This window comes from Dermacentor andersoni, chromosome 4, assembly GCF_023375885.2.
Source record: "Dermacentor andersoni chromosome 4, qqDerAnde1_hic_scaffold, whole genome shotgun sequence".
NCBI lineage: Eukaryota > Metazoa > Arthropoda > Arachnida > Ixodida > Ixodidae > Dermacentor > Dermacentor andersoni.
Window position 1 is genome coordinate 198,236,942 of NC_092817.1, and position 25,840 is coordinate 198,262,781.

Here is a 25,840-nt window from a genome sequence, read left to right on the forward strand (position 1 = left end):
ATGCTATGTTTACGACTGCACCTGTATCGTGCTATGTGCATTCGCAACGTATTGCTACAGCATGCACGCGGCACTGTCTTTCCGTTGACAGTACAGGCACACGTCGTGTACGTGGATTGCTCCGTTTGTTGTGGTTAGTCGCTGCCGAGTCGAGCTCGCAATAAAACAAGAGGACGAGCGCAACGATGTGCGTCCGCTGCAGCCCACGTTTGGCGCTAGTAATGAGCCAAGTTATTGATTGTCACTGAGCTGGATACGGGTGTAATAGGTAAACGGTTAGCAGTTTGTGCGACTAAATTTTGCACCATTACTTATACCGGTTACCACCGTCACTGCGCGTACAATCGCCTAGCGGCTTGCATATTGTTTTTGCACTTCGACGTTGGCTCTACCAGTAGGCTGCGCCAGTTGAACGTAACAGTAAATAAAACCAACCACACGTGAGTGTAAAAAAAAGAAAAAAAATTAAGTCACAGAAGCACGCAATAAAAAAAAAAGCAAAAAGAAGGGTGCCATCAGCACTCGGTGTTCCCAGGTGGTCTCCCTCCCAAGTACTGACCGAGCCCAATGCTGCTTAGCTTCCGGGATCGGACGAGAACCGGCGTATTCAGCATGGTATGGCCGATGGCAGGGATGCTATGTTTACGACTGCACCTGTATCGTGCTATGTGCATTCGCAACGTATTGCTACAGCACGCACGCGGCACTGTCTTTCCGTTGACAGTACAGGCACACGTCGTGTACGTGGATTGCTCCGTTTGTTGTGGTTAGTCGCTGCCGAGTCGAGCTCGCAATAAAACAAGAGGACGAGCGCAACGATGTGCGTCCGCTGCAGCCCACGTTTGGCGCTAGTAATGAGCCAAGTTATTGATTGTCACTGAGCTGGATACGGGTGTAATAGGTAAACGGTTAGCAGTTTGTGCGACTAAATTTTGCACCATTACTTATACCGGTTACCACCGTCACTGCGCGTACAATCGCCTAGCGGCTTGCATATTGTTTTTGCACTTCGACGTTGGCTCTACCAGTAGGCTGCGCCAGTTGAACGTAACAGTAAATAAAACCAACCACACGTGAGTGTAAAAAAAAGAAAAAAAATTAAGTCACAGAAGCACGCAATAAAAAAAAAAGCAAAAAGAAGGGTGCAATCAGCACTCGGTGTTCCCAGGTGGTCTCCCTCCCAAGTACTGACCGAGCCCAATGCTGCTTAGCTTCGGGGATCGGACGAGAACCGGCGTATTCAGCATGGTATGGCCGATGGCAGGGATGCTATGTTTACGACTGCACCTGTATCGTGCTATGTGCATTCGCAACGTATTGCTACAGCACGCACGCGGCACTGTCTTTCCGTTGACAGTACAGGCACACGTCGTGTACGTGGATTGCTCCGTTTGTTGTGGTTAGTCGCTGCCGAGTCGAGCTCGCAATAAAACAAGAGGACGAGCGCAACGATGTGCGTCCGCTGCAGCCCACGTTTGGCGCTAGTAATGAGCCAAGTTATTGATTGTCACTGAGCTGGATACGGGTGTAATAGGTAAACGGTTAGCAGTTTGTGCGACTAAATTTTGCACCATTACTTATACCGGTTACCACCGTCACTGCGCGTACAATCGCCTAGCGGCTTGCATATTGTTTTTGCACTTCGACGTTGGCTCTACCAGTAGGCTGCGCCAGTTGAACGTAACAGTAAATAAAACCAACCACACGTGAGTGTAAAAAAAAGAAAAAAAATTAAGTCACAGAAGCACGCAATAAAAAAAAAAAGCAAAAAAAAGGTGCCATCAGCACTCGGTGTTCCCAGGTGGTCTCCCTCCCAAGTACTGACCGAGCCCAATGCTGCTTAGCTTCGGGGATCGGACGAGAACCGGCGTATTCAGCATGGTATGGCCGATGGCAGGGATGCTATGTTTACGACTGCACCTGTATCGTGCTATGTGCATTCGCAACGTATTGCTACAGCACGCACGCGGCACTGTCTTTCCGTTGACAGTACAGGCACACGTCGTGTACGTGGATTGCTCCGTTTGTTGTGGTTAGTCGCTGCCGAGTCGAGCTCGCAATAAAACAAGAGGACGAGCGCAACGATGTGCGTCCGCTGCAGCCCACGTTTGGCGCTAGTAATGAGCCAAGTTATTGATTGTCACTGAGCTGGATACGGGTGTAATAGGTAAACGGTTAGCAGTTTGTGCGACTAAATTTTGCACCATTACTTATACCGGTTACCACCGTCACTGCGCGCACAATCGCCTAGCGGCTTGCATATTGTTTTTGCACTTCGACGTTGGCTCTACCAGTAGGCTGCGCCAGTTGAACGTAACAGTAAATAAAACCAACCACACGTGAGTGTAAAAAAAAGAAAAAAAATTAAGTCACAGAAGCACGCAATAAAAAAAAAAAGCAAAAAGAAGGGTGCCATCAGCACTCGGTGTTCCCAGGTGGTCTCCCTCCCAAGTACTGACCGAGCCCAATGCTGCTTAGCTTCGGGGATCGGACGAGAACCGGCGTATTCAGCATGGTATGGCCGATGGCAGGGATGCTATGTTTACGACTGCACCTGTATCGTGCTATGTGCATTCGCAACGTATTGCTACAGCACGCACGCGGCACTGTCTTTCCGTTGACAGTACAGGCACACGTCGTGTACGTGGATTGCTCCGTTTGTTGTGGTTAGTCGCTGCCGAGTCGAGCTCGCAATAAAACAAGAGGACGAGCGCAACGATGTGCGTCCGCTGCAGCCCACGTTTGGCGCCAGTAATGAGCCAAGTTATTGATTGTCACTGAGCTGGATACGGGTGTAATAGGTAAACGGTTAGCAGTTTGTGCGACTAAATTTTGCACCATTACTTATACCGGTTACCACCGTCACTGCGCGTACAATCGCCTAGCGGCTTGCATATTGTTTTTGCACTACGACGTTGGCTCTACCAGTAGGCTGCGCCAGTTGAACGTAACAGTAAATAAAACCAACCACACGTGAGTGTAAAAAAAAGAAAAAAAATTAAGTCACAGAAGCACGCAATAAAAAAAAAAAGCAAAAAGAAGGGTGCCATCAGCACTCGGTGTTCCCAGGTGGTCTCCCTCCCAAGTACTGACCGAGCCCAATGCTGCTTAGCTTCGGGGATCGGACGAGAACCGGCGTATTCAGCATGGTATGGCCGATGGCAGGGATGCTATGTTTACGACTGCACCTGTATCGTGCTATGTGCATTCGCAACGTATTGCTACAGCACGCACGCGGCACTGTCTTTCCGTTGACAGTACAGGCACACGTCGTGTACGTGGATTGCTCCGTTTGTTGTGGTTAGTCGCTGCCGAGTCGAGCTCGCAATAAAACAAGAGGACGAGCGCAACGATGTGCGTCCGCTGCAGCCCACGTTTGGCGCTAGTAATGAGCCAAGTTATTGATTGTCACTGAGCTGGATACGGGTGTAATAGGTAAACGGTTAGCAGTTTGTGCGACTAAATTTTGCACCATTACTTATACCGGTTACCACCGTCACTGCGCGTACAATCGCCTAGCGGCTTGCATATTGTTTTTGCACTTCGACGTTGGCTCTACCAGTAGGCTGCGCCAGTTGAACGTAACAGTAAATAAAACCAACCACACGTGAGTGTAAAAAAAAGAAAAAAAATTAAGTCACAGAAGCACGCAATAAAAAAAAAAAGCAAAAAGAAGGGTGCCATCAGCACTCGGTGTTCCCAGGTGGTCTCCCTCCCAAGTACTGACCGAGCCCAATGCTGCTTAGCTTCGGGGATCGGACGAGAACCGGCGTATTCAGCATGGTATGGCCGATGGCAGGGATGCTATGTTTACGACTGCACCTGTATCGTGCTATGTGCATTCGCAACGTATTGCTACAGCACGCACGCGGCACTGTCTTTCCGTTGACAGTACAGGCACACGTCGTGTACGTGGATTGCTCCGTTTGTTGTGGTTAGTCGCTGCCGAGTCGAGCTCGCAATAAAACAAGAGGACGAGCGCAACGATGTGCGTCCGCTGCAGCCCACGTTTGGCGCTAGTAATGAGCCAAGTTATTGATTGTCACTGAGCTGGATACGGGTGTAATAGGTAAACGGTTAGCAGTTTGTGCGACTAAATTTTGCACCATTACTTATACCGGTTACCACCGTCACTGCGCGTACAATCGCCTAGCGGCTTGCATATTGTTTTTGCACTTCGACGTTGGCTCTACCAGTAGGCTGCGCCAGTTGAACGTAACAGTAAATAAAACCAACCACACGTGAGTGTAAAAAAAAGAAAAAAAATTAAGTCACAGAAGCACGCAATAAAAAAAAAAAAGCAAAAAGAAGGGTGCCATCAGCACTCGGTGTTCCCAGGTGGTCTCCCTCCCAAGTACTGACCGAGCCCAATGCTGCTTAGCTTCGGGGATCGGACGAGAACCGGCGTATTCAGCATGGTATGGCCGATGGCAGGGATGCTATGTTTACGACTGCACCTGTATCGTGCTATGTGCATTCGCAACGTATTGCTACAGCACGCACGCGGCACTGTCTTTCCGTTGACAGTACAGGCACACGTCGTGTACGTGGATTGCTCCGTTTGTTGTGGTTAGTCGCTGCCGAGTCGAGCTCGCAATAAAACAAGAGGACGAGCGCAACGATGTGCGTCCGCTGCAGCCCACGTTTGGCGCTAGTAATGAGCCAAGTTATTGATTGTCACTGAGCTGGATACGGGTGTAATAGGTAAACGGTTAGCAGTTTGTGCGACTAAATTTTGCACCATTACTTATACCGGTTACCACCGTCACTGCGCGTACAATCGCCTAGCGGCTTGCATATTGTTTTTGCACTTCGACGTTGGCTCTACCAGTAGGCTGCGCCAGTTGAACGTAACAGTAAATAAAACCAACCACACGTGAGTGTAAAAAAAAGAAAAAAAATTAAGTCACAGAAGCACGCAATAAAAAAAAAAAAGCAAAAAGAAGGGTGCCATCAGCACTCGGTGTTCCCAGGTGGTCTCCCTCCCAAGTACTGACCGAGCCCAATGCTGCTTAGCTTCGGGGATCGGACGAGAACCGGCGTATTCAGCATGGTATGGCCGATGGCAGGGATGCTATGTTTACGACTGCACCTGTATCGTGCTATGTGCATTCGCAACGTATTGCTACAGCACGCACGCGGCACTGTCTTTCCGTTGACAGTACAGGCACACGTCGTGTACGTGGATTGCTCCGTTTGTTGTGGTTAGTCGCTGCCGAGTCGAGCTCGCAATAAAACAAGAGGACGAGCGCAACGATGTGCGTCCGCTGCAGCCCACGTTTGGCGCTAGTAATGAGCCAAGTTATTGATTGTCACTGACCTGGATACGGGTGTAATAGGTAAACGGTTAGCAGTTTGTGCGACTAAATTTTGCACCATTACTTATACCGGTTACCACCGTCACTGCGCGTACAATCGCCTAGCGGCTTGCATATTGTTTTTGCACTTCGACGTTGGCTCTACCAGTAGGCTGCGCCAGTTGAACGTAACAGTAAATAAAACCAACCACACGTGAGTGTAAAAAAAAGAAAAAAAATTAAGTCACAGAAGCACGCAATAAAAAAAAAAGCAAAAAGAAGGGTGCCATCAGCACTCGGTGTTCCCAGGTGGTCTCCCTCCCAAGTACTGACCGAGCCCAATGCTGCTTAGCTTCGGGGATCGGACGAGAACCGGCGTATTCAGCATGGTATGGCCGATTTTTTTTTTTTCTTTATTTCCAGACAATCAACAAATACATCAATACATACTGCTCCCACCATCTGACAATATTCACTTTCCCACCGCTGCGCTTGAAGCTTGCGGTTGAGATTACAAAACTTTCATTTTGGCAAGGGCATCCATCAATGACAACAGATCATCGTCATACGCTAACTTCTGAAAAACTTCCCGCAGTTTACTGACATTCTCAGCAAAATACGAGTTTACTGTTCTCACATTTATATCACAATTCCTTACAGCCATGCGGTTTCTCCAGATACTATGAAGGCCGAGAAGAAAGAACATGTCATAAGGTGTACTGTCTTGCACTGTGGACAGGTAACGGATACCATGCGCTGTTAACGGCAATTCTTTTTTAATAGTTCTTTGCATAATATCCCAAAAGAAGACCGCACTCCAACAGTCCAGAAAAACGTGTTCTATAGTTTCTGGTTTCTTGCAAATCAAACAGTTAGTCCCCCATGGTAAATAGTCCCCTCTTTCTTCTAGCCATGTTTTTACAGGCAAGGTATTAGTATGTAGTTTAAAAAAGAATGTTTTCACTCCCCCTGGTACAATCATTCGTTTCACACGTTTTAGGACATCTTTCCCTTGGCCTTCGCGGTACATTAATCGGTATAATGGTTCTGGGAACATAATATCTATTAAATCCGAGCTTATCCGCTTACGACTGACTGCAGCCAAATATTCTATGGAAAAGTGGTGGTTTAAAAATCTAAATGCTACGACCACCTCACGTAAAAATTTACTCGTTGCGTAACACCCACCCTCCCTCATCGAGACAACAAAGTTAGGTAAGACATTGCTCAATCGGACTTGAATAACTGTTCGTAAGAAAGGATTTGTCGTGTCTCGTAAGAACAAAAATCTAGAAATCAGTTGCTTTAAGTATAAATTTGGTAATGACAAGCCCCCCTGACCCAACTTGCGAAACAAGTTGTTCCTGCTTGTTCTTTCATATTCAGACTGCCACACAAAAACAGCAAATACTCTATGGAATTTCTTGAGGTTGAATCGGGAACAACTCAGGACTTGCATGAGATACCACAGCTTGCTCACCAAGAAGATTCTGCAGATAGCCGCACGTGCAAATATAGAGAGGTCACGTCCGGCCCACTTATCAGTTTGAGCTTTTAATTCCTGGACTTTGCCATTCCATAAGTCTTTAGTGTCTCGATGTGTGCCTAATGGTACACCAAGGTAAATCCCAGGCGTGAGCTTCCACTGCATACCTTCAAAAACACGCGGCGTTGTTTGCCACCGGCCGTGCCACAAGCCGACACACTTATTCAGGTTTATATTGCTGTCCGTCATGTCACAAAACTCACGCATAATTGTCATGGTAGCTCGAACGCTCTCCTTATCGTCACAGAAAACAACAACATCATCAGCGTAAGCTAATAAACGTACCTCACATCCTTCCAAGCTGAATCCTCGCACGTCCGGACTATCAATAATTCTTTTACAGAGAGCCTCTAGATATATTGCGAACAAAAGAGGTGACAGGGGGCACCCCTGACGTACAGAGGAACGCACTTCAATCCTTTCAGTTAGCTTATGGTTGACAATGAGGTTAGTTGTACAATTACTGTATGCCATTTTAACTCCCTCTGTTATCCGTGATCCAACACCGACATAGCCAAGAATTGTAAACAGGAGATTGTGACATACTCTGTCAAACGCCTTTTCTAGATCAATTTGTAACATAGCGACTTTCCTAAAATCTGCATCACAAGTTTCAAGAATGCTGCGAGCCACATGGATATTAGTAAATATAGACCTCCCTCTTATACCGCAGGTCTGATGCGGTCCTACTATAGCACCAATAACCCCTTGTAGTCTCCGCGCAAATATCTTCATTAAAACTTTATAATCTACGTTTGTCAGCGTAATTGGCCTGTAGCCTGTTACTTTGTTAAGTTTATTTGCGTCATCGCTTTTTGGTATCAAGACTGTATACGCCCTTTTAAAGGACGGTGGCAAACGACCTTTTTGATACGCCTCCATAAAAACACGCTCTAATAAGATGGCTATCTTCGAGCAAAAGGCTTTGTAAAAAACTGCTGTTAGGCCATCAGGTCCTGGCGATTTTCCAGGGTTAAGGTCTTCAATGGCCGTTTCGATCTCCTTTGCTGTGATATCTTCTGATAATCTATCTGTTTCTTCGGCGTCTAACCTAGGTAGAGTGGTTAGAAAATGGCTTTCATACCCAGCCTTGCTCGGTATTCTACACTTGAAGAGCTCCCTGTAATATTCCGTAAACGCATAATTGATTTCTTCGGCATCTCTAGATATTTTCCCTTTGTATTCAATCTCAACTATTTCGTTTCTCTTCGCATACTTTTTCTCAGTTCCCAATGCACGCTTTGTTGGCATTTCATCAGCCAAGATCTTTCCCATTCGTGCGCGAATAAGTGCGCCACGGTATTTTTCCGTGTCGATAGCCTCAATTTTACTCTTTGTTTCCCTTATTTCTTCCATAAAGGTGCCTGGCGCTGCAGTTTCGGCATCCACAAATTCCTGAAGCATTTTTTTAAGGTTATTTTCGTCTTGGCGCTCCTTAAAACGCATTTCTACTGCTCGCTCTATGGCATTCATTTTTACGACTTCTTTAAATCGCTCCCATCGCTCACCCCATCCTTTTTCACAGTCATTATTTGCTTTGGCAATTTCTGTGCGTACACTTTCTAGAAATTGGTCGTCCTTTAAAAGTTTCGCGTTTAATTTCCATGTTTCCCATTTCATTCCAGGCTTTGCGGTGATCTTTTTCCCTATCGTGAAGGCTACTAAACAATGGTCGCTAAATGTTATGTTCAGCACCTTGTAGTCATCGCACATTGTGGCGATTTCTTGCGAAAGATAAGCTCTGTCTAACCTTGCATGGCTATTGCCTTGAAAATGAGTATAATGTCGATTATTGCCTCCTTTCGCGTAATGTGCAATGTCTTCCAACAGAGCTCTTCCAATGGCCCCCCTCAGAAAGACAACGCTCTTATCAGCCCAGTATCCATCACTCGAACGATCGTCCGAGCTCAAAACGCAATTGAAATCTCCTAACACTATCAAACATCTGTCTGTATTCAGATAGTGCGATATTTCTTGAAAGAAACTTAGCCGGTCATTCACTTTCGTTGGTGCATACACACATAATATTCGGTATTTTATGTTGCAATATACAAAATTGCACAGCACGAATCGACCACCCTGACAACTTATAACTGTTTCCTCAACTATACCCAAACCTTTCTTAATAAACATACAGCAACCGGCCGTTGTGCCCACAGCATGACTAACGCATACAGTATAGCGGTCACTAAACTGTGCAACCATACTATCAGTCTGACTCTCACTCTCTATTTTAGTCTCTTGAATCGCCAATATATCTAATTCTTCTTCCAACATTACGCGTCGGAGCTGACGCTGCCGCCGTCTCGCCCTAAAACCTCTAACGTTGAGGGTTCCCACGCGCAATGGAGCTAATGACATAGCCATTTCAAAGAGCAAGAGCAAAACAACAGTAAGGCCCCCAGCAAATAGCAACCCTCACAAACTGAGCGTCCCTGTCGGCACGACAGCTTCAACGGGCACCCGCGACACCAGTCGCGTTGGTCACTGCGTCGCCTGCCCTTCTCGGGTGAGCGACGCTGACCGTTGAGGTGGGGCGGACTTCCCTTTCTTGGCCCGGGTCGACCGGACCACCATCCACTGCGGCTCCAGGCGCTGAACACTGTCAGCCGGCGTCTCCTCTTCTGGAGCATCGCTTCGGTGCCTCTTGGAAGGCACGGCTGGCTCCTCAGTGACCATCTCATCCGGCGTCTCATATGGCGTCTCTGGCTCCGCGTCCATCTCCACGTTAAACGCGTCACACCCGTGATCCGTTTCTGCGGGCGCAGGCGGTGTCTTCTCTTCTTCATTCCTTCTTCTTTCTCTTTGCTTTCTTCCTGCTGTGGCGTCCTGTGTCGACGCGGATGGCGTTGCCACCTTTTTTGTGACACTTGCCACCTGTTGAACCGGCGTTTCCGAGGACGCTGTCGGTTTCTCCGTTACCTCCTCTTCCATCAATTCGAGACCTTCGTCGTCGGGTTGCGTGCTGCCAGTAACTCTTGCATACGTACGTACGCAATCATGTGCTTCATGGCCGAATTCCCGGCACTCAGAACACCTTGGCACTCTGCAGTCCCTTCTAATGTGTCCTTTGCGTCGACACCGTAGGCAAATCGGAGCTCTCCCGGGAACGACAACCAGCACAGAGCCACCAAATATCTTGAACAAATGGGGCAGAGCGTCCGGTGTTAAGTTCTCTCGGAGCGTCATCCGCACAATACGCGTGGTAGACTCAGCTTGTTCGAAGCCCCTCACCTTCCAATCTTCTTGTCTTACTTCTTTCACTTCGCCATAGTGGTCGAAAGCCTTCTTCAATGCTTCCCCGGTAACGTGGAATGGAACCCAGTGCACTTTGAGTGTGATGTCTTGTTGCACTGGGTCAATGACGGCGCAAAAGCGCCCTTTTACCTCCAGGCCTCCCGCTCTAACCAGCACTTCCTTCACCTCTGGAGTTCGTAGCTTGATGAGCCACACATGCGTCATTTGGAAGGGCCCAATACCGGTCACGTCTTTCAGTACACCGAGTTCTTGCAGCGGGTCACGGAAGTCTTCGAGGCGGTATGGTCTCCCGGCAACGTCACAATGTAAGAACAGACACTCCTTCATAGTTTCGCCTGATGGCAAAGTCGGTAGTACATACCGATAGCCCGGTGGGGCGACAGAAGACCTGTTACCACGGCCAGACGCGGCCGCTGAAACCGCTCTTGCAGAGCTCGACATCTTGCGTCCGAACGCGTCCGTGTCCAGAGGCAGAGTCCAGCATGGTATGGCCGATGGCAGGGATGCTATGTTTACGACTGCACCTGTATCGTGCTATGTGCATTCGCAACGTATTGCTACAGCACGCACGCGGCACTGTCTTTCCGTTGACAGTACAGGCACACGTCGTGTACGTGGATTGCTCCGTTTGTTGTGGTTAGTCGCTGCCGAGTCGAGCTCGCAATAAAACAAGAGGACGAGCGCAACGATGTGCGTCCGCTGCAGCCCACGTTTGGCGCTAGTAATGAGCCAAGTTATTGATTGTCACTGAGCTGGATACGGGTGTAATAGGTAAACGGTTAGCAGTTTGTGCGACTAAATTTTGCACCATTACTTATACCGGTTACCACCGTCACTGCGCGTACAATCGCCTAGCGGCTTGCATATTGTTTTTGCACTTCGACGTTGGCTCTACCAGTAGGCTGCGCCAGTTGAACGTAACAGTAAATAAAACCAACCACACGTGAGTGTAAAAAAAATAAAAAAAATTAAGTCACAGAAGCACGCAATAAAAAAAAAAGCAAAAAGAAGGGTGCCATCAGCACTCGGTGTTCCCAGGTGGTCTCCCTCCCAAGTACTGACCGAGCCCAATGCTGCTTAGCTTCGGGGATCGGACGAGAACCGGCGTATTCAGCATGGTATGGCCGATGGCAGGGATGCTATGTTTACGACTGCACCTGTATCGTGCTATGTGCATTCGCAACGTATTGCTACAGCACGCACGCGGCACTGTCTTTCCGTTGACAGTACAGGCACACGTCGTGTACGTGGATTGCTCCGTTTGTTGTGGTTAGTCGCTGCCGAGTCGAGCTCGCAATAAAACAAGAGGACGAGCGCAACGATGTGCGTCCGCTGCAGCCCACGTTTGGCGCTAGTAATGAGCCAAGTTATTGATTGTCACTGAGCTGGATACGGGTGTAACAGGTAAACGGTTAGCAGTTTGTGCGACTAAATTTTGCACCATTACTTATACCGGTTACCACCGTCACTGCGCGTACAATCGCCTAGCGGCTTGCATATTGTTTTTGCACTTCGACGTTGGCTCTACCAGTAGGCTGCGCCAGTTGAACGTAACAGTAAATAAAACCAACCACACGTGAGTGTAAAAAAAAGAAAAAAAATTAAGTCACAGAAGCACGCAATAAAAAAAAAAAAGCAAAAAGAAGGGTGCCATCAGCACTCGGTGTGCCCAGGTGGTCTCCCTCCCAAGTACTGACCGAGCCCAATGCTGCTTAGCTTCGGGGATCGGACGAGAACCGGCGTATTCAGCATGGTATGGCCGATTTTTTTTTTTTTTTATTTATTACCGGTTTTTGCGCAGAACATGCAGTTTCCACACATTACAGTATCACAATTGCAATACAAACAAAAAGGAAAGAAAAGAGTCACATTGTACAACAAAGCCGTCTGTCCCTATTGGACAGGCGTTGTCAACTTAAAATTCCTTCATGGCTGTCAGAGGTTCTAGCCTCCACAGCCATTCCGGAACACATTGTTGCATTTTCTGTATTTCTATGAATCGCGACATACATTCTCTGAAATAATCGCGAGCGGGCCTAGCGTCAGGATCACAATAGTACCCTGCCATACGAGCCCGCCATATACAGTGGAGAGCGTTTAACATAATGAAATCATATGGAACCCCGTCATCATCCTTAATTGTCAGATACCTTATCCCTTGGGGGTCCACCGGTAACTCTTTTTTCAGGGTTCGCTTTAAGACGTCCCAGAAAAAGAAGCCCTCCCAACATTCCAAGAAAACGTGATCTATGGTTTCCTGCTTTTTGCAGATCAAGCAATGCGTTCCCCATGGTACGATACAACCTCGCTCTTCCATGAAAGTCTTCACTGAGAGCGTACCGGTGTGAAGCTTAAAAAAAAACGTTTTTACCCCTGGTGGCACCTCCATGCGTTTTACGCGTTTAAGTACATCAAGTCCTGGCCCTCCACTGTAAATGGCTCTGTATAACGGACCCGCCGTGGTTGCTCAGTGGCTATGGTGTTGGGCTGCTGAGCACGAGGTCGCGGGATCGAATCCCGGCCACGGCGGCCGCATTTCGATGGGGGCGAAATGCGAAAACACCCGTGTACTTAGATTTAGGTGCACGTTAAAGAACCCCAGGTGGTCGAAATTTCCGGAGTCCTCCACTACGGCGTGCCTCATAATCAGAAAGTGGTTTTGGCACGTAAAACCCCATAATATATATATATATATATCTGTATAACGGCACTGGGAAAACAATGTCGCACACATCTTTATACAATCTTTTCCTTTTAACATCGCAAAGGTAATCCATTGAAAATCGAACAGAAAGAAATCTTACGCTGTCGGCCACTTCCTTAAAGAAGCCACGAAGTGATCCGGTAACGCATGCCGTACTAACGACATGTGCCGGCAAAGCACCGCTCAACCTGAGCTGGCATACTGTGCGCAGAAAAGGATGGCGCACATCGCGAAAAAACAAGAATCGGTTGACTAGTTGTCTAACAAAAAGATGAACCAAACCCACACCGCCGTCTTTCACTCTTCTAAACAAATTGGTTCGGCTGCACCTTTCCCATGTTGACCCCCAGATGAAAACAGCAAACACTCTGTGCAGCCTTTGCACATTTGCTCTCGAGCAATACAACGCTTGCATGACATAATATAACTTCGTGACAAAAAACATATTACAGACTGTCGCCCTTGCAAAAATTGACAGCTTCACATCCTTCCATCTGTCCGCCTTTTCTTTCATTTCATTGGCTTGGCTCCTCCAATATTCATCGCTACTATTGTAGCTATTGAGAGGAACGCCCAGATACCTCGTCGGCGTTTTTACCCAGTTGAGGTTCGCGAAGTTGTCCGGTGCAGACTCCCATTTCCCGTGCCACAGGCCTAGGGATTTGCCCCAATTTATTCTACTACCCGTGACATCACAGAAATGTTTCACTGCCGATACTGTTTCCGTTACACTTGGTTTGTCTGTGCAACACACTGCAATGTCATCTGCATATGCGAGCAGCTTCACCTCTGTCGCTGCTAATCTGAAACCACGTATTTTGTCATTTCCGTTAATTACTACACACATTGCTTCTATGTATATGACAAATAACAGCGGACTGAGGGGACAGCCTTGGCGTACTGAACGCATGATGTTAATGGGGGCCCCCAGAGTCTTATTGACAATTAATCTTGTTGTGCAATTCTGGTACGCCAAGGCCACGCCCTCCCTGATGATGGAACCGACATTAACATGATCCAAGATGGCAAACAAAATAACGTGAGCAACACAATCGAACGCTTTCTCCAAATCGAGCTGAAGAACTGCAACGCCACCATCGGTGACGTCACAGCACTCGAGCACGCTCCGCATCTGATGGATGTTCGAAAAAATGGACCGCCCCTTGATGCCGCAAGTTTGGTGGTCTCCGACAATTTCCTTGATGACGCCTTGAAGTCTCGCAGCTAAAATCTTCATAAAGATCTTGTAATCAATGTTTGTTAGTGATATCGGTCTATAGGATGACACGGATCTGAGTTTGTCTGTTTGATCACTCTTCGGGATTAGTATTGTGTGCGCTTTTCCAAAAGATGGGGGCAATAATTTCTTCTCGTACGCGTCATTGAATACGTCTGCTAACAATGGGGCCAGTTCTCTTTTGAAAGCCTTATATAACCCCGCACAGAGTCCATCAGGCCCAGGCGACTTGCCCGAGTTCAAATCGCCGATTGCCTTTTCAACTTCATTCTCGGTAATGTTGCCTTCCAATCTTTCTTTAACGTCATCTCCCAGTCTCGGCATCCGTTGAAGAAAATCTGCTTTGAAACTCTCTACATTCGCTGCCTGAAATGCAAAGAGCGACTGGTAGTACTGACAGAAGGCGCGTCCTATGCTTTCGTTGTCGTCAACAAGAACCCCGTTCATTAAAATCTTATCCACATGGTTTCGCCGTCCGTGCGCCTTCTCGAGTCCAAGCGCCCTTTTTGTGGGCGTCTCCCCCGCCGCTAATACATCTGCTCGTGCACGCACGATGGCACCTTGATACCGTTCTTTATCGAACTGTTCAAGCTTTTCCTTGACGCTCCGCACATCGTCTTTGTACTGACCAGGCTCTCTGCACTCCAGCGTTATCAGCTGCTGAAGTAGTGTTCGCAAACCGTTTTCTTTATATTCCCTCTCAAATTTTAGGCAGCTTGACCTTTCTAAGGCTTTCATTTTAACTTTTTGTTTGAAACATTCCCACTTTTCAGCTATTGTTTCAGCTTCATCTTTGCGTATTTCATTAATGGCATTCCGTACTGCCTTTACAAAAGATTCATCATTTATTAATGAGGCATTCATTTTCCACATCTCCCAATTAAACGCATCTTTCCGTTTCCCTATACCGACATTACATATTACAAGACAATGATCTGAGAACGATACGGGTACTACAGAATAACCGTGGCATCTTGGAATTGTATCCAGCGAAATGTAGATTCGGTCCAACCGCGCATGGCTACTGCCCTGAAAACGTGTAAATGTCACGTCACGCCCCCCTTCCAGACAATCAAACACGTCATCTAGTTAATTTTCATTAATTAGTTTTGACAAGACTTCACTGCTTCTGTCACGCACACCGGCATTATTGGCTCTGTCACTAGCGCTCATTACACAATTGAAGTCTCCTAAGAGCATAACGCGCTTATCGCATCGAACATACTGCGAAAGGTTCGAAAAGAAACGGGCACGCTCTTCTACTGAATTGGGCGCATATACGCATATGACACGGTACTGAAACTCGCACAAAACAATATCGCAAAAAACAATCCTTCCAGATGGACAAGAAAAGGTGCTTTGAATCTGCAGTTCAGGCAGTTTCTTCACAAAAAGAATGCACCCCCCAGCCGTGCCTAACGCATGGCTTACCACCGCAAAATACCTAGACGTGAAACGGCGCACCATGCTCCCGGTCTCCTCCTCCCCGTCAACCTTGGTTTCCTGGACGGCTAGTACGTCGACGTCGTGGTCAGTGACCAACCGTAGGACTTGACTTTGCCTACGACTAGCCGCCAACCCTCTCACGTTTAAAGTGGCAATATTAAGGGACGGTATCTGAGCCATGTTAAGCTAAAGAGAAAAGTAGGCCCGGAGCATGGTGCTTACCGTTCACGACTAGCCCTCGGCTAGCCGCCTCCGGGACCTCCCGGTTTCCCGGCGTTGTTTGTGGGCGGCCCTTTGTCCGCAGGCTTTCTCTCAGGTGGGACATTCGGCTTTGGTTTTAAGCTCGTGCGCCTCCCAAGAGGTGTCTTTGTCGGCGGCCCTTCGCTGGTGCTGGTCGCGCCGTCGTTGCGGTCCTTAGTCTGGTCATGGGGGCGCTTGACTGGCGCACCAAGAGTCGAAGTCCGGTCGCCGTCGAGGACGGCCTCCTCCTGCTGCATTGCCGTCGCATCGTTGTCGGGCGGGTCCTCGCTACTGCTCCGCGTAGGCTGGCCCTCAGCGGTCGCGCCTTGCACCGTCTCACTCGGCTTCACGGTAGTCTCAGCCACCCTGCTGTCTACGGCCAAACTCGTCGTTCCACTGGCTGTCGCTGTCGGGACCGTGTCTAGAGTTCCTTTAGCAGCGTCCTCCACCTCGGCCACGTCCATGACGTGCTCTGCCGCAACGTCACAAGTTACTGGGCCTGTTACGGTGGCATAAGATCTTACGCAGTCAGCGTCGACGTGGCCGAAACGTCTGCATAGAGAACAGCGGGGGACTCTGCACTCACGGCGGACGTGTCCCGTGCCGTGGCAGCGCAGGCACTGCATTGGTCGACCGGGCACGACGACCAAGGCCAACTCTCCGCCGACGCGGATCTGATGGGGCAGATCCTCCACTTTCATGCCGCTTTTCAATTTCAATATGACGGTCCTGGTGGTTGAGGTCTTCGCTCCCATGCCTTCGACGCGCCACCGCTCCCGGCTCACCTCCTCCACCTTGCCGAAAGCCGCGAATGCCGTCCGGACGTCCTCGTCAGCAACACCGTACAGCAGCCAGTGAAGCCTTAGCTTCACCTGTTGATCCTGGGGGTCAACGATGACGCACCGTCGTCCCTTCACTTGGAGTTCCTTGAGGTCCAGAAGCCTTTTTGTGGCACTCGCATCACTCAAGGTCACTGCCCAGACGTGGTTGATCTGGTACGCCCCTATGCATACCACATCAGGCAGCAAGCCCGTCGGCAGAAGGGCGTCCCGGAAATCTTCCACCTTGTACGGTCTCGCACGTACATCACCGTGCAAAAAGACGGTATTAATCACCAATTGACCTTTGGGCAGTTGCGGCAAAATAAAGGCATAATCCTTGTCGTCGTTTAGCCTGTTTCCGCGGCCTAAAGTGGCCGCTGTCGCTGCTCCACTGGAGCCCATGACTCTGCTGACCGCTCAGCTCGGCTGCCGGAAGCAGAATGAGCATGGTATGGCCGATGGCAGGGATGCTATGTTTACGACTGCACCTGTATCGTGCTATGTGCATTCGCAACGTATTGCTACAGCACGCACGCGGCACTGTCTTTCCGTTGACAGTACAGGCACACGTCGTGTACGTGGATTGCTCCGTTTGTTGTGGTTAGTCGCTGCCGAGTCGAGCTCGCAATAAAACAAGAGGACGAGCGCAACGATGTGCGTCCGCTGCAGCCCACGTTTGGCGCTAGTAATGAGCCAAGTTATTGATTGTCACTGAGCTGGATACGGGTGTAATAGGTAAACGGTTAGCAGTTTGTGCGACTAAATTTTGCACCATTACTTATACCGGTTACCACCGTCACTGCGCGTACAATCGCCTAGCGGCTTGCATATTGTTTTTGCACTTCGACGTTGGCTCTACCAGTAGGCTGCGCCAGTTGAACGTAACAGTAAATAAAACCAACCACACGTGAGTGTAAAAAAAAGAAAAAAAATTAAGTCACAGAAGCACGCAATAAAAAAAAAAAGCAAAAAGAAGGGTGCCATCAGCACTCGGTGTTCCCAGGTGGTCTCCCTCCCAAGTACTGACCGAGCCCAATGCTGCTTAGCTTCGGGGATCAGACGAGAACCGGCGTATTCAGCATGGTATGGCCGATGGCAGGGATGCTATGTTTACGACTGCACCTGTATCGTGCTATGTGCATTCGCAACGTATTGCTACAGCACGCACGCGGCACTGTCTTTCCGTTGACAGTACAGGCACACGTCGTGTACGTGGATTGCTCCGTTTGTTGTGGTTAGTCGCTGCCGAGTCGAGCTCGCAATAAAACAAGAGGACGAGCGCAACGATGTGCGTCCGCTGCAGCCCACGTTTGGCGCTAGTAATGAGCCAAGTTATTGATTGTCACTGAGCTGGATACGGGTGTAATAGGTAAACGGTTAGCAGTTTGTGCGACTAAATTTTGCACCATTACTTATACCGGTTACCACCGTCACTGCGCGTACAATCGCCTAGCGGCTTGCATATTGTTTTTGCACTTCGACGTTGGCTCTACCAGTAGGCTGCGCCAGTTGAACGTAACAGTAAATAAAACCAACCACACGTGAGTGTAAAAAAAAGAAAAAAAATTAAGTCACAGAAGCACGCAATAAAAAAAAAAAGCAAAAAGAAGGGTGCCATCAGCACTCGGTGTTCCCAGGTGGTCTCCCTCCCAAGTACTGACCGAGCCCAATGCTGCTTAGCTTCGGGGATCGGACGAGAACCGGCGTATTCAGCATGGTATGGCCGATGGCAGGGATGCTATGTTTACGACTGCACCTGTATCGTGCTATGTGCATTCGCAACGTATTGCTACAGCACGCACGCGGCACTGTCTTTCCGTTGACAGTACAGGCACACGTCGTGTACGTGGATTGCTCCGTTTGTTGTGGTTAGTCGCTGCCGAGTCGAGCTCGCAATAAAACAAGAGGACGAGCGCAACGATGTGCGTCCGCTGCAGCCCACGTTTGGCGCTAGTAATGAGCCAAGTTATTGATTGTCACTGAGCTGGATACGGGTGTAATAGGTAAACGGTTAGCAGTTTGTGCGACTAAATTTTGCACCATTACTTATACCGGTTACCACCGTCACTGCGCGTACAATCGCCTAGCGGCTTGCATATTGTTTTTGCACTTCGACGTTGGCTCTACCAGTAGGCTGCGCCAGTTGAACGTAACAGTAAATAAAACCAACCACACGTGAGTGTAAAAAAAAGAAAAAAAATTAAGTCACAGAAGCACGCAATAAAAAAAAAAAGCAAAAAGAAGGGTGCCATCAGCACTCGGTGTTCCCAGGTGGTCTCCCTCCCAAGTACTGACCGAGCCCAATACTGCTTAGCTTCGGGGATCGGACGAGAACCGGCGTATTCAGCATGGTATGGCCGATTTTTTTTTTTTTTTATTTATTACCGGTTTTTCCGCAGAACGTGCAGTTTCCACACATTACAGTATCACAATTGCAATACAAACAAAAAGGAAAGAAAAGAGTCACACCGTACAACAAAGCCGTCTGTCCCTATTGGACAGGCGTTGTCAACTTAAAATTCCTTCATGGCTGTCAGAGGTTCTAGCCTCCACAGCCATTCCGGAACACATTGTTGCATTTTCTGTATTTCTATGAATCGCGACATACATTCTCTGAAATAATCGCGAGCGGGCCTAGCGTCAGGATCACAATAGTACCCTGCCATACGAGCCCGCCATATACAGTGGAGAGCGTTTAACATAATGAAATCATATGGAACCCCGTCATCATCCTTAATTGTCAGATACCTTATCCCTTGGGGGTCCACCGGTAACTCTTTTTTCAGGGTTCGCTTTAAGACGTCCCAGAAAAAGAAGCCCTCCCAACATTCCAAAAAAACGTGATCTATGGTTTCCTGCTTTTTGCAGATCAAGCAATGCGTTCCCCATGGTACGATACAACCTCGCTCTTCCATGAAAGTCTTCACTGGGAGCGTACCGGTGTGAAGCTTAAAAAAAAACGTTTTTACCCCTGGTGGCACCTCCATGTGTTTTACGCGTTTAAGTACATCAAGTCCTGGCCCTCCACTGTAAATGGCTCTGTATAACGGCACTGGGAAAACAATGTCGCACACATCTTTATACAATCTTTTCCTTTTAACATCGCAAAGGTAATCCATTGAAAATCGAACAGAAAGAAATCTTACGCTGTCGGCCACTTCCTTAAAGAAGCCACGAAGCGATCCAGTAACGCATGCCGTACTAACGACATGTGCCGGCAAAGCACCGCTCAACCTGAGCTGGCATACTGTGCGCAGAAAAGGATGGCGCACATCGCGAAAAAACAAGAATCGGTTGACTAGTTGTCTAACAAAAAGATGAACCAAACCCACACCCCCGTCCTTCACTCTTCTAAACAAATTTGTTCGGCTGCACCTTTCCCATGTTGACCCCCAGATGAAAACAGCAAACACTCTGTGCAGCCTTTGCACATTTGCTCTCGAGCAATACAACGCTTGCATGACATAATATAACTTCGTGACAAAAAACATATTACAGACTGTCGCCCTTGCAAAAATAGACAGCTTCACATCCTTCCATCTGTCCGCCTTTTCTTTCATTTCATCGGCTTGGCTCCTCCAATATTCATCGCTACTATTGTAGCTATTGAGAGGAACGCCCAGATACCTCGTCGGCGTTTTGACCCAGTTGAGGTTCGCGAAGTTGTCCGGTGCAGACTCCCATTTCCCGTGCCACAGGCCTAGGGATTTGCCCCAATTTATTCTACTACCCGTGACATCACAGAAATGTTTCACTGCCGATACTGTTTCCGTTACACTTGGTCTGTCTGTGCAACACACTGCAATGTCATCTGCATATGCGAGCAGCTTCACCTCTGTCGCTGCTAATCTGAAACCACGTATTTTGTCATTTCCGTTAATTACTACACACATTGCTTCTATGTATATGGCAAATAACAGCGGACTGAGGGGGCAGCCTTGGCGTACTGAACGCATGATGTTAATGGGGGCCCCCAGAGACTTATTGACAATTAATCTTGTTGTGCAATTCTGGTACGCCAAGGCCACGCCCTCCCTGATGATGGAACCGACATTACCATGATCCAAGATGGCAAACAAAATAACATGAGCGACACAATCGAACGCTTTCTCCAAATCGAGCTGAAGAACTGCAACGCCACCATCGGTGACGTCACAGCACTCGAGCACGCTCCGCATCTGATGGATGTTCGAAAAAATGGACCGTCCCTTGATGCCGCAAGTTTGGTGGTCTCCGACAATTTCCTTGATGACGCCTTGAAGTCTCGCAGCTAAAATCTTCATAAAGATCTTGTAATCAATGTTTGTTAGTGATATCGGTCTATAGGATGACACGAATCTGAGTTTGTCTGTTTGATCACTCTTAGGGATTAGTATTGTGTGCGCTTTTCCAAAAGATGGGGGCAATAATTTCTTCTCGTACGCGTCATTGAATACGTCTGCTAACAATGGGGCCAGTTCTCTTTTGAAAGCCTTATATAACCCCGCACAGAGTCCATCAGGCCCAGGCGACTTGCCCGAGTTCAAATCGCCGATTGCCTTTTCAACTTCGTTCTCGGTAATGTTGCCTTCCAATCGTTCTTTAGCGTCATCTCCCAGTCTCGGCATCCGCTGAAGAAAATCGGCTTTGAAACTCTCTACATTCGCTGCCTTAAATGCAAAGAGCGACTGGTAGTACTGACAGAAGGCGCGTCCTATGCTTTCGTTGTCGTCAACAAGAACCCCGTTCATTAAAATCTTATCCACATGGTTTCGCCGTCCGTGCGCCTTCTCGAGTCCAAGCGCCCTTTTTGTGGGCGTCTCCCCCGCCGCTAATACATCTGCTCGTGCTCGCACGATGGCACCTTGATAACGTTCTTTATCGAACTGTTCAAGCTTTTCCTTGACGCTCCGCACATCGTCTTTGTACAGACCAGGCTCTCTGCACTCCAGCGTTATCAGCTGCTGAAGTAGTGTTCGCAAAGCCTTTTCTTTATATTCCCTCTCAAATTTGAGGCAGCTTGACCTTTCTAAGGCTTTCATTTTAACTTTTTCCTTGAAACATTCCCACTTTTCAGCTATTGTTTCAGCTTCATCTTTGCGTATTTCATCAATGGCATTCCGTACTGCCTTTACAAAAGGTTCATCATTTAATAACGAGGCATTCATTTTCCACATCTCCCAATTAAACGCATGTTTCCGTTTCCCTATACCGACATTACATATTACGAGACAGTGATCTGAGAACGATACGGGTACTACAGAATAACCGTGGCATCTTGGAATTGTATCCAGCGAAATGTAGATTCGGTCCAACCGCGCATGGCTACTGCTCTGAAAACGTGTAAATGTCACGTCACGCCCCCCTTCCAGACAATCAAAAACGTCATCTAGTTCATTTTCACTAATTAGTTTTGACAAGACTTCACTGCTTCTGTCACGCACACCGGCATTATTGGCTCTGTCACTAGCGCTCATTACGCAATTGAAGTCTCCTAAGAGCATAACGCGCTTATCGCATCGAACATACTGCGAAAGGTTCAAAAAGAAACGGGCACGCTCTTCTACTGAATTGGGCGCATATACGCATATGACACGGTACTGAAACTCGCACAAAACAATATCGCAAAAAACAATCCTTCCAGATTGACAAGAAAAGGTACTTTGAATCTGCAGTCCAGGCAGTTTCTTCACAAAAAGAATGCACCCCCCAGCCGTGCCTAACGCATGGCTTACCACCGCAAAATACCTAGACGTGAAACGGCGCACCATGCTCCCGGTCTCCTCCTCCCCGTCAACCTTAGTTTCCTGGACGGCTAGTACGTCGACGTCGTGGTCAGTGACCAACCGTAGGACTTGACTTTGCCTACGACTAGCCGCCAACCCTCTCACGTTTAAAGCGGCAATATTAAGGGACGGTATCTGAGCCATGTTGAGCTAAAGAGAAAAGTAGGCCCGGAGCATGGTGCTTACCGTTCACGACTAGCCCTCGGCTAGCCGCCTCCGGGACCTCCCGGTTTCCCGGCGTTGTTTGTGGGCGGCACTTTGTCCGCAGGCTTTCTCTCAGGTGGGACATTCGGCTTTGGTTTTAAGCTCGTGCGCCTCCCAAGAGGTGTCTTTGTCGGCGGGCCTTCGCTGGTGCTGGTCGCGCCGTCGTTGCGGTCCTTAGTCTGGTCATGGGGGCGCTTGACTGGCGCACCAAGAGTCGAAGTCCGGTCGCCGTCGAGGACGGCCTCCTCCTGCTGCATTGCTGTCGCATCATTGTCGGGCGGGTCCTCACTACTGCTCCGCGTAGGCTGGCCCTCAGCGGTCGCGCCCTGCACCGTCCCACTCGGCATCACGGTAGTCTCAGCCACCCTGCTGTCTACGGCCAAACTCGTTGTTCCACTGGCTGTCGCTGTCGGGACCGTGTCTAGAGTTCCTTTAGCAGCGTCCTCCGCCTCGGCCACGTCCATGACGTGCTCTGCCGCAACGTCACAAGTTACTGGGCCTGTTACGGTGGCATAAGATCTTACGCAGTCAGCGTCGACGTGGCCGAAACGTCTGCATAGAGAACAGCGGGGGACTCTGCACTCACGGCGGACGTGTCCCGTGCCGTGGCAGCGCAGGCACTGCATTGGTCGACCGGGCACGACGACCAAGGCCAACTCTCCGCCGACGCGGATCTGATGGGGCAGATCCTCCAATTTCATGCCGCTTTTCAATTTCAAAATGACGGTCCTGGTAGTTGAGGTCTTCGCTCCCATGCCTTCGACGCGCCACCGCTCCCGGCTCACCTCCTCCACCTTGCCGAAAGCCGCGAATGCCGTCCGGACGTCCTCGTCGGCAACACCGTACAGCAGCCAGTGAAGCCTTAGCTTCACCTGTTGATCCTGCGGGTCAACGATGACGCACCGTCGTCCCTTCACTTGGAGTTCCTTGAGGTCCAGAAGCCTTTTTGTGGCACTCCCATCACTGAAGGTCACTGCCCAGACGTGGTTGATCTGGTACGCCCCTATGCATACCACATCAGGCAGCAAGCCCGTCGGCAGAAGGGCGTCCCGGAAATCTTCCACCTTGTACGGTCTCGCACGTACATCACCGTGCAAAAAGACGGTACTAATCACCAATTGACCTTTGGGCAGTTGCGGCAAAATAAAGGCATAATCCTTGTCGTCGTTTAGCCTGTTTCCGCGGCCTAAAGTGGCCGCTGTCGCTGCTCCACTGGAGCCCATGACTCTGCTGACCGCTCAGCTCGGCTGCCGGAAGCAGAATGCATGGTATGGCCGATGGCAGGGATGCTATGTTTACGACTGCACCTGTATCGTGCTATGTGCATTCGCAACGTATTGCTACAGCACGCACGCGGCACTGTCTTTCCGTTGACAGTACAGGCACACGTCGTGTACGTGGATTGCTCCGTTTGTTGTGGTTAGTCGCTGCCGAGTCGAGCTCGCAATAAAACAAGAGGACGAGCGCAACGATGTGCGTCCGCTGCAGCCCACGTTTGGCGCTAGTAATGAGCCAAGTTATTGATTGTCACTGAGCTGGATACGGGTGTAATAGGTAAACGGTTAGCAGTTTGTGCGACTAAATTTTGCACCATTACTTATACCGGTTACCACCGTCACTGCGCGTACAATCGCCTAGCGGCTTGCATATTGTTTTTGCACTTCGACGTTGGCTCTACCAGTAGGCTGCGCCAGTTGAACGTAACAGTAAATAAAACCAACCACACGTGAGTGTAAAAAAAAGAAAAAAAATTAAGTCACAGAAGCACGCAATAAAAAAAAAAAGCAAAAAGAAGGGTGCCATCAGCACTCGGTGTTCCCAGGTGGTCTCCCTCCCAAGTACTGACCGAGCCCAATGCTGCTTAGCTTCGGGGATCGGACGAGAACCGGCGTATTCAGCATGGTATGGCCGACGGCAGGGATGCTATGTTTACGACTGCACCTGTATCGTGCTATGTGCATTCGCAACGTATTGCTACAGCACGCACGCGGCACTGTCTTTCCGTTGACAGTACAGGCACACGTCGTGTACGTGGATTGCTCCGTTTGTTGTGGTTAGTCGCTGCCGAGTCGAGCTCGCAATAAAACAAGAGGACGAGCGCAACGATGTGCGTCCGCTGCAGCCCACGTTTGGCGCTAGTAATGAGCCAAGTTATTGATTGTCACTGAGCTGGATACGGGTGTAACAGGTAAACGGTTAGCAGTTTGTGCGACTAAATTTTGCACCATTACTTATACCGGTTACCACCGTCACTGCGCGTACAATCGCCTAGCGGCTTGCATATTGTTTTTGCACTTCGACGTTGGCTCTACCAGTAGGCTGCGCCAGTTGAACGTAACAGTAAATAAAACCAACCACACGTGAGTGTAAAAAAAAGAAAAAAAATTAAGTCACAGAAGCACGCAATAAAAAAAAAAAGCAAAAAGAAGGGTGCCATCAGCACTCGGTGTTCCCAGGTGGTCTCCCTCCCAAGTACTGACCGAGCCCAATGCTGCTTAGCTTCGGGGATCGGACGAGAACCGGCGTATTCAGCATGGTATGGCCGATTTTTTTTTTTTTTTTTTTTATTTATTACCGGTTTTTTCGCAGAACGTGCAGTTTCCACACATTACAGTATCACAATTGCAATACAAACAAAAAGGAAAGAAAAGAGTCACACCGTACAACAAAGCCGTCTGTCCCTATTGGACAGGCGTTGTCAACTTAAAATTCCTTCATGGCTGTCAGAGGTTCTAGCCTCCACAGCCATTCCGGAACACATTGTTGCATTTTCTGTATTTCTATGAATCGCGACATACATTCTCTGAAATAATCGCGAGCGGGCCTAGCGTCAGGATCACAATAGTACCCTGCCATACGAGCCCGCCATATACAGTGGAGAGCGTTTAACATAATGAAATCATATGGAACCCCGTCATCATCCTTAATTGTCAGATACCTTATCCCTTGGGGGTCCACCGGTAACTCTTTTTTCAGGGTTCGCTTTAAGACGTCCCAGAAAAAGAAGCCCTCCCAACATTCCAAAAAAACGTGATCTATGGTTTCCTGCTTTTTGCAGATCAAGCAATGCGTTCCCCATGGTACGATACAACCTCGCTCTTCCATGAAAGTCTTCACTGAGAGCGTACCGGTGTGAAGCTTAAAAAAAAACGTTTTTACCCCTGGTGGCACCTCCATGTGTTTTACGCGTTTAAGTACATCAAGTCCTGGCCCTCCACTGTAAATGGCTCTGTATAACGGCACTGGGAAAACAATGTCGCACACATCTTTATACAATCTTTTCCTTTTAACATCGCAAAGGTAATCCATTGAAAATCGAACA

General features: G+C 48.7%; 1 protein-coding gene, 11 non-coding genes and 5 pseudogenes across 12 annotated transcripts; all 17 read right to left on the reverse strand.

Annotated features, from left to right (window-relative positions):
- Positions 1–510: 510 nt before the first annotated feature.
- Positions 511–629, reverse strand: LOC126533257 (5S ribosomal RNA; annotated as a pseudogene).
- Positions 630–1,143: 514 nt separating this feature from the next.
- On the reverse strand, positions 1,144–1,262 carry LOC126533215 (5S ribosomal RNA). Its single transcript, XR_007599978.1, has one exon. It is a non-coding gene; the product is annotated as a 5S ribosomal RNA (ribosomal RNA).
- A 514-nt stretch (positions 1,263–1,776) lies between these two features.
- LOC126533067 (5S ribosomal RNA) lies at positions 1,777–1,895 on the reverse strand. The gene has a single exon (XR_007599914.1). It is a non-coding gene; the product is annotated as a 5S ribosomal RNA (ribosomal RNA).
- Positions 1,896–2,410: 515 nt separating this feature from the next.
- Positions 2,411–2,529, reverse strand: LOC126533065 (5S ribosomal RNA). The gene has a single exon (XR_007599913.1). It is a non-coding gene; the product is annotated as a 5S ribosomal RNA (ribosomal RNA).
- A 515-nt stretch (positions 2,530–3,044) lies between these two features.
- Positions 3,045–3,163, reverse strand: LOC126533057 (5S ribosomal RNA). The gene has a single exon (XR_007599908.1). It is a non-coding gene; the product is annotated as a 5S ribosomal RNA (ribosomal RNA).
- Positions 3,164–3,678: 515 nt separating this feature from the next.
- Positions 3,679–3,797, reverse strand: LOC126533301 (5S ribosomal RNA). The gene has a single exon (XR_007599989.1). It is a non-coding gene; the product is annotated as a 5S ribosomal RNA (ribosomal RNA).
- A 516-nt stretch (positions 3,798–4,313) lies between these two features.
- LOC126533223 (5S ribosomal RNA) lies at positions 4,314–4,432 on the reverse strand. Its single transcript, XR_007599979.1, has one exon. It is a non-coding gene; the product is annotated as a 5S ribosomal RNA (ribosomal RNA).
- Positions 4,433–4,948: 516 nt separating this feature from the next.
- On the reverse strand, positions 4,949–5,067 carry LOC126533157 (5S ribosomal RNA). Its single transcript, XR_007599945.1, has one exon. It is a non-coding gene; the product is annotated as a 5S ribosomal RNA (ribosomal RNA).
- Positions 5,068–5,581: 514 nt separating this feature from the next.
- On the reverse strand, positions 5,582–5,700 carry LOC126533281 (5S ribosomal RNA; annotated as a pseudogene).
- A 3,291-nt stretch (positions 5,701–8,991) lies between these two features.
- On the reverse strand, positions 8,992–10,572 carry LOC140217194 (uncharacterized). The gene has a single exon (XM_072287585.1). The coding sequence runs from the start codon at positions 10,540–10,542 to the stop codon at positions 9,328–9,330; it is 1,215 nt and encodes a 404-aa protein (XP_072143686.1). The 5' UTR covers positions 10,543–10,572; the 3' UTR covers positions 8,992–9,327.
- Positions 10,573–11,114: 542 nt separating this feature from the next.
- LOC126533100 (5S ribosomal RNA) lies at positions 11,115–11,233 on the reverse strand. The gene has a single exon (XR_007599926.1). It is a non-coding gene; the product is annotated as a 5S ribosomal RNA (ribosomal RNA).
- Positions 11,234–11,749: 516 nt separating this feature from the next.
- Positions 11,750–11,868, reverse strand: LOC126533342 (5S ribosomal RNA; annotated as a pseudogene).
- A 5,659-nt stretch (positions 11,869–17,527) lies between these two features.
- On the reverse strand, positions 17,528–17,646 carry LOC126533181 (5S ribosomal RNA). Its single transcript, XR_007599967.1, has one exon. It is a non-coding gene; the product is annotated as a 5S ribosomal RNA (ribosomal RNA).
- Positions 17,647–18,161: 515 nt separating this feature from the next.
- On the reverse strand, positions 18,162–18,280 carry LOC126533045 (5S ribosomal RNA). Its single transcript, XR_007599907.1, has one exon. It is a non-coding gene; the product is annotated as a 5S ribosomal RNA (ribosomal RNA).
- Positions 18,281–18,795: 515 nt separating this feature from the next.
- LOC126533331 (5S ribosomal RNA) lies at positions 18,796–18,914 on the reverse strand (annotated as a pseudogene).
- A 5,401-nt stretch (positions 18,915–24,315) lies between these two features.
- On the reverse strand, positions 24,316–24,434 carry LOC126533191 (5S ribosomal RNA). The gene has a single exon (XR_007599969.1). It is a non-coding gene; the product is annotated as a 5S ribosomal RNA (ribosomal RNA).
- A 515-nt stretch (positions 24,435–24,949) lies between these two features.
- Positions 24,950–25,068, reverse strand: LOC126533274 (5S ribosomal RNA; annotated as a pseudogene).
- Positions 25,069–25,840: the final 772 nt, after the last annotated feature.

Bases quoted from the DNA above. Each gene is read 5' to 3' on its own strand.
- LOC140217194 (XM_072287585.1), bottom strand. From the start codon at position 10,542: ATGTCGAGCTCTGCAAGAGCGGTTTCAGCGGCCGCGTCTGGCCGTGGT.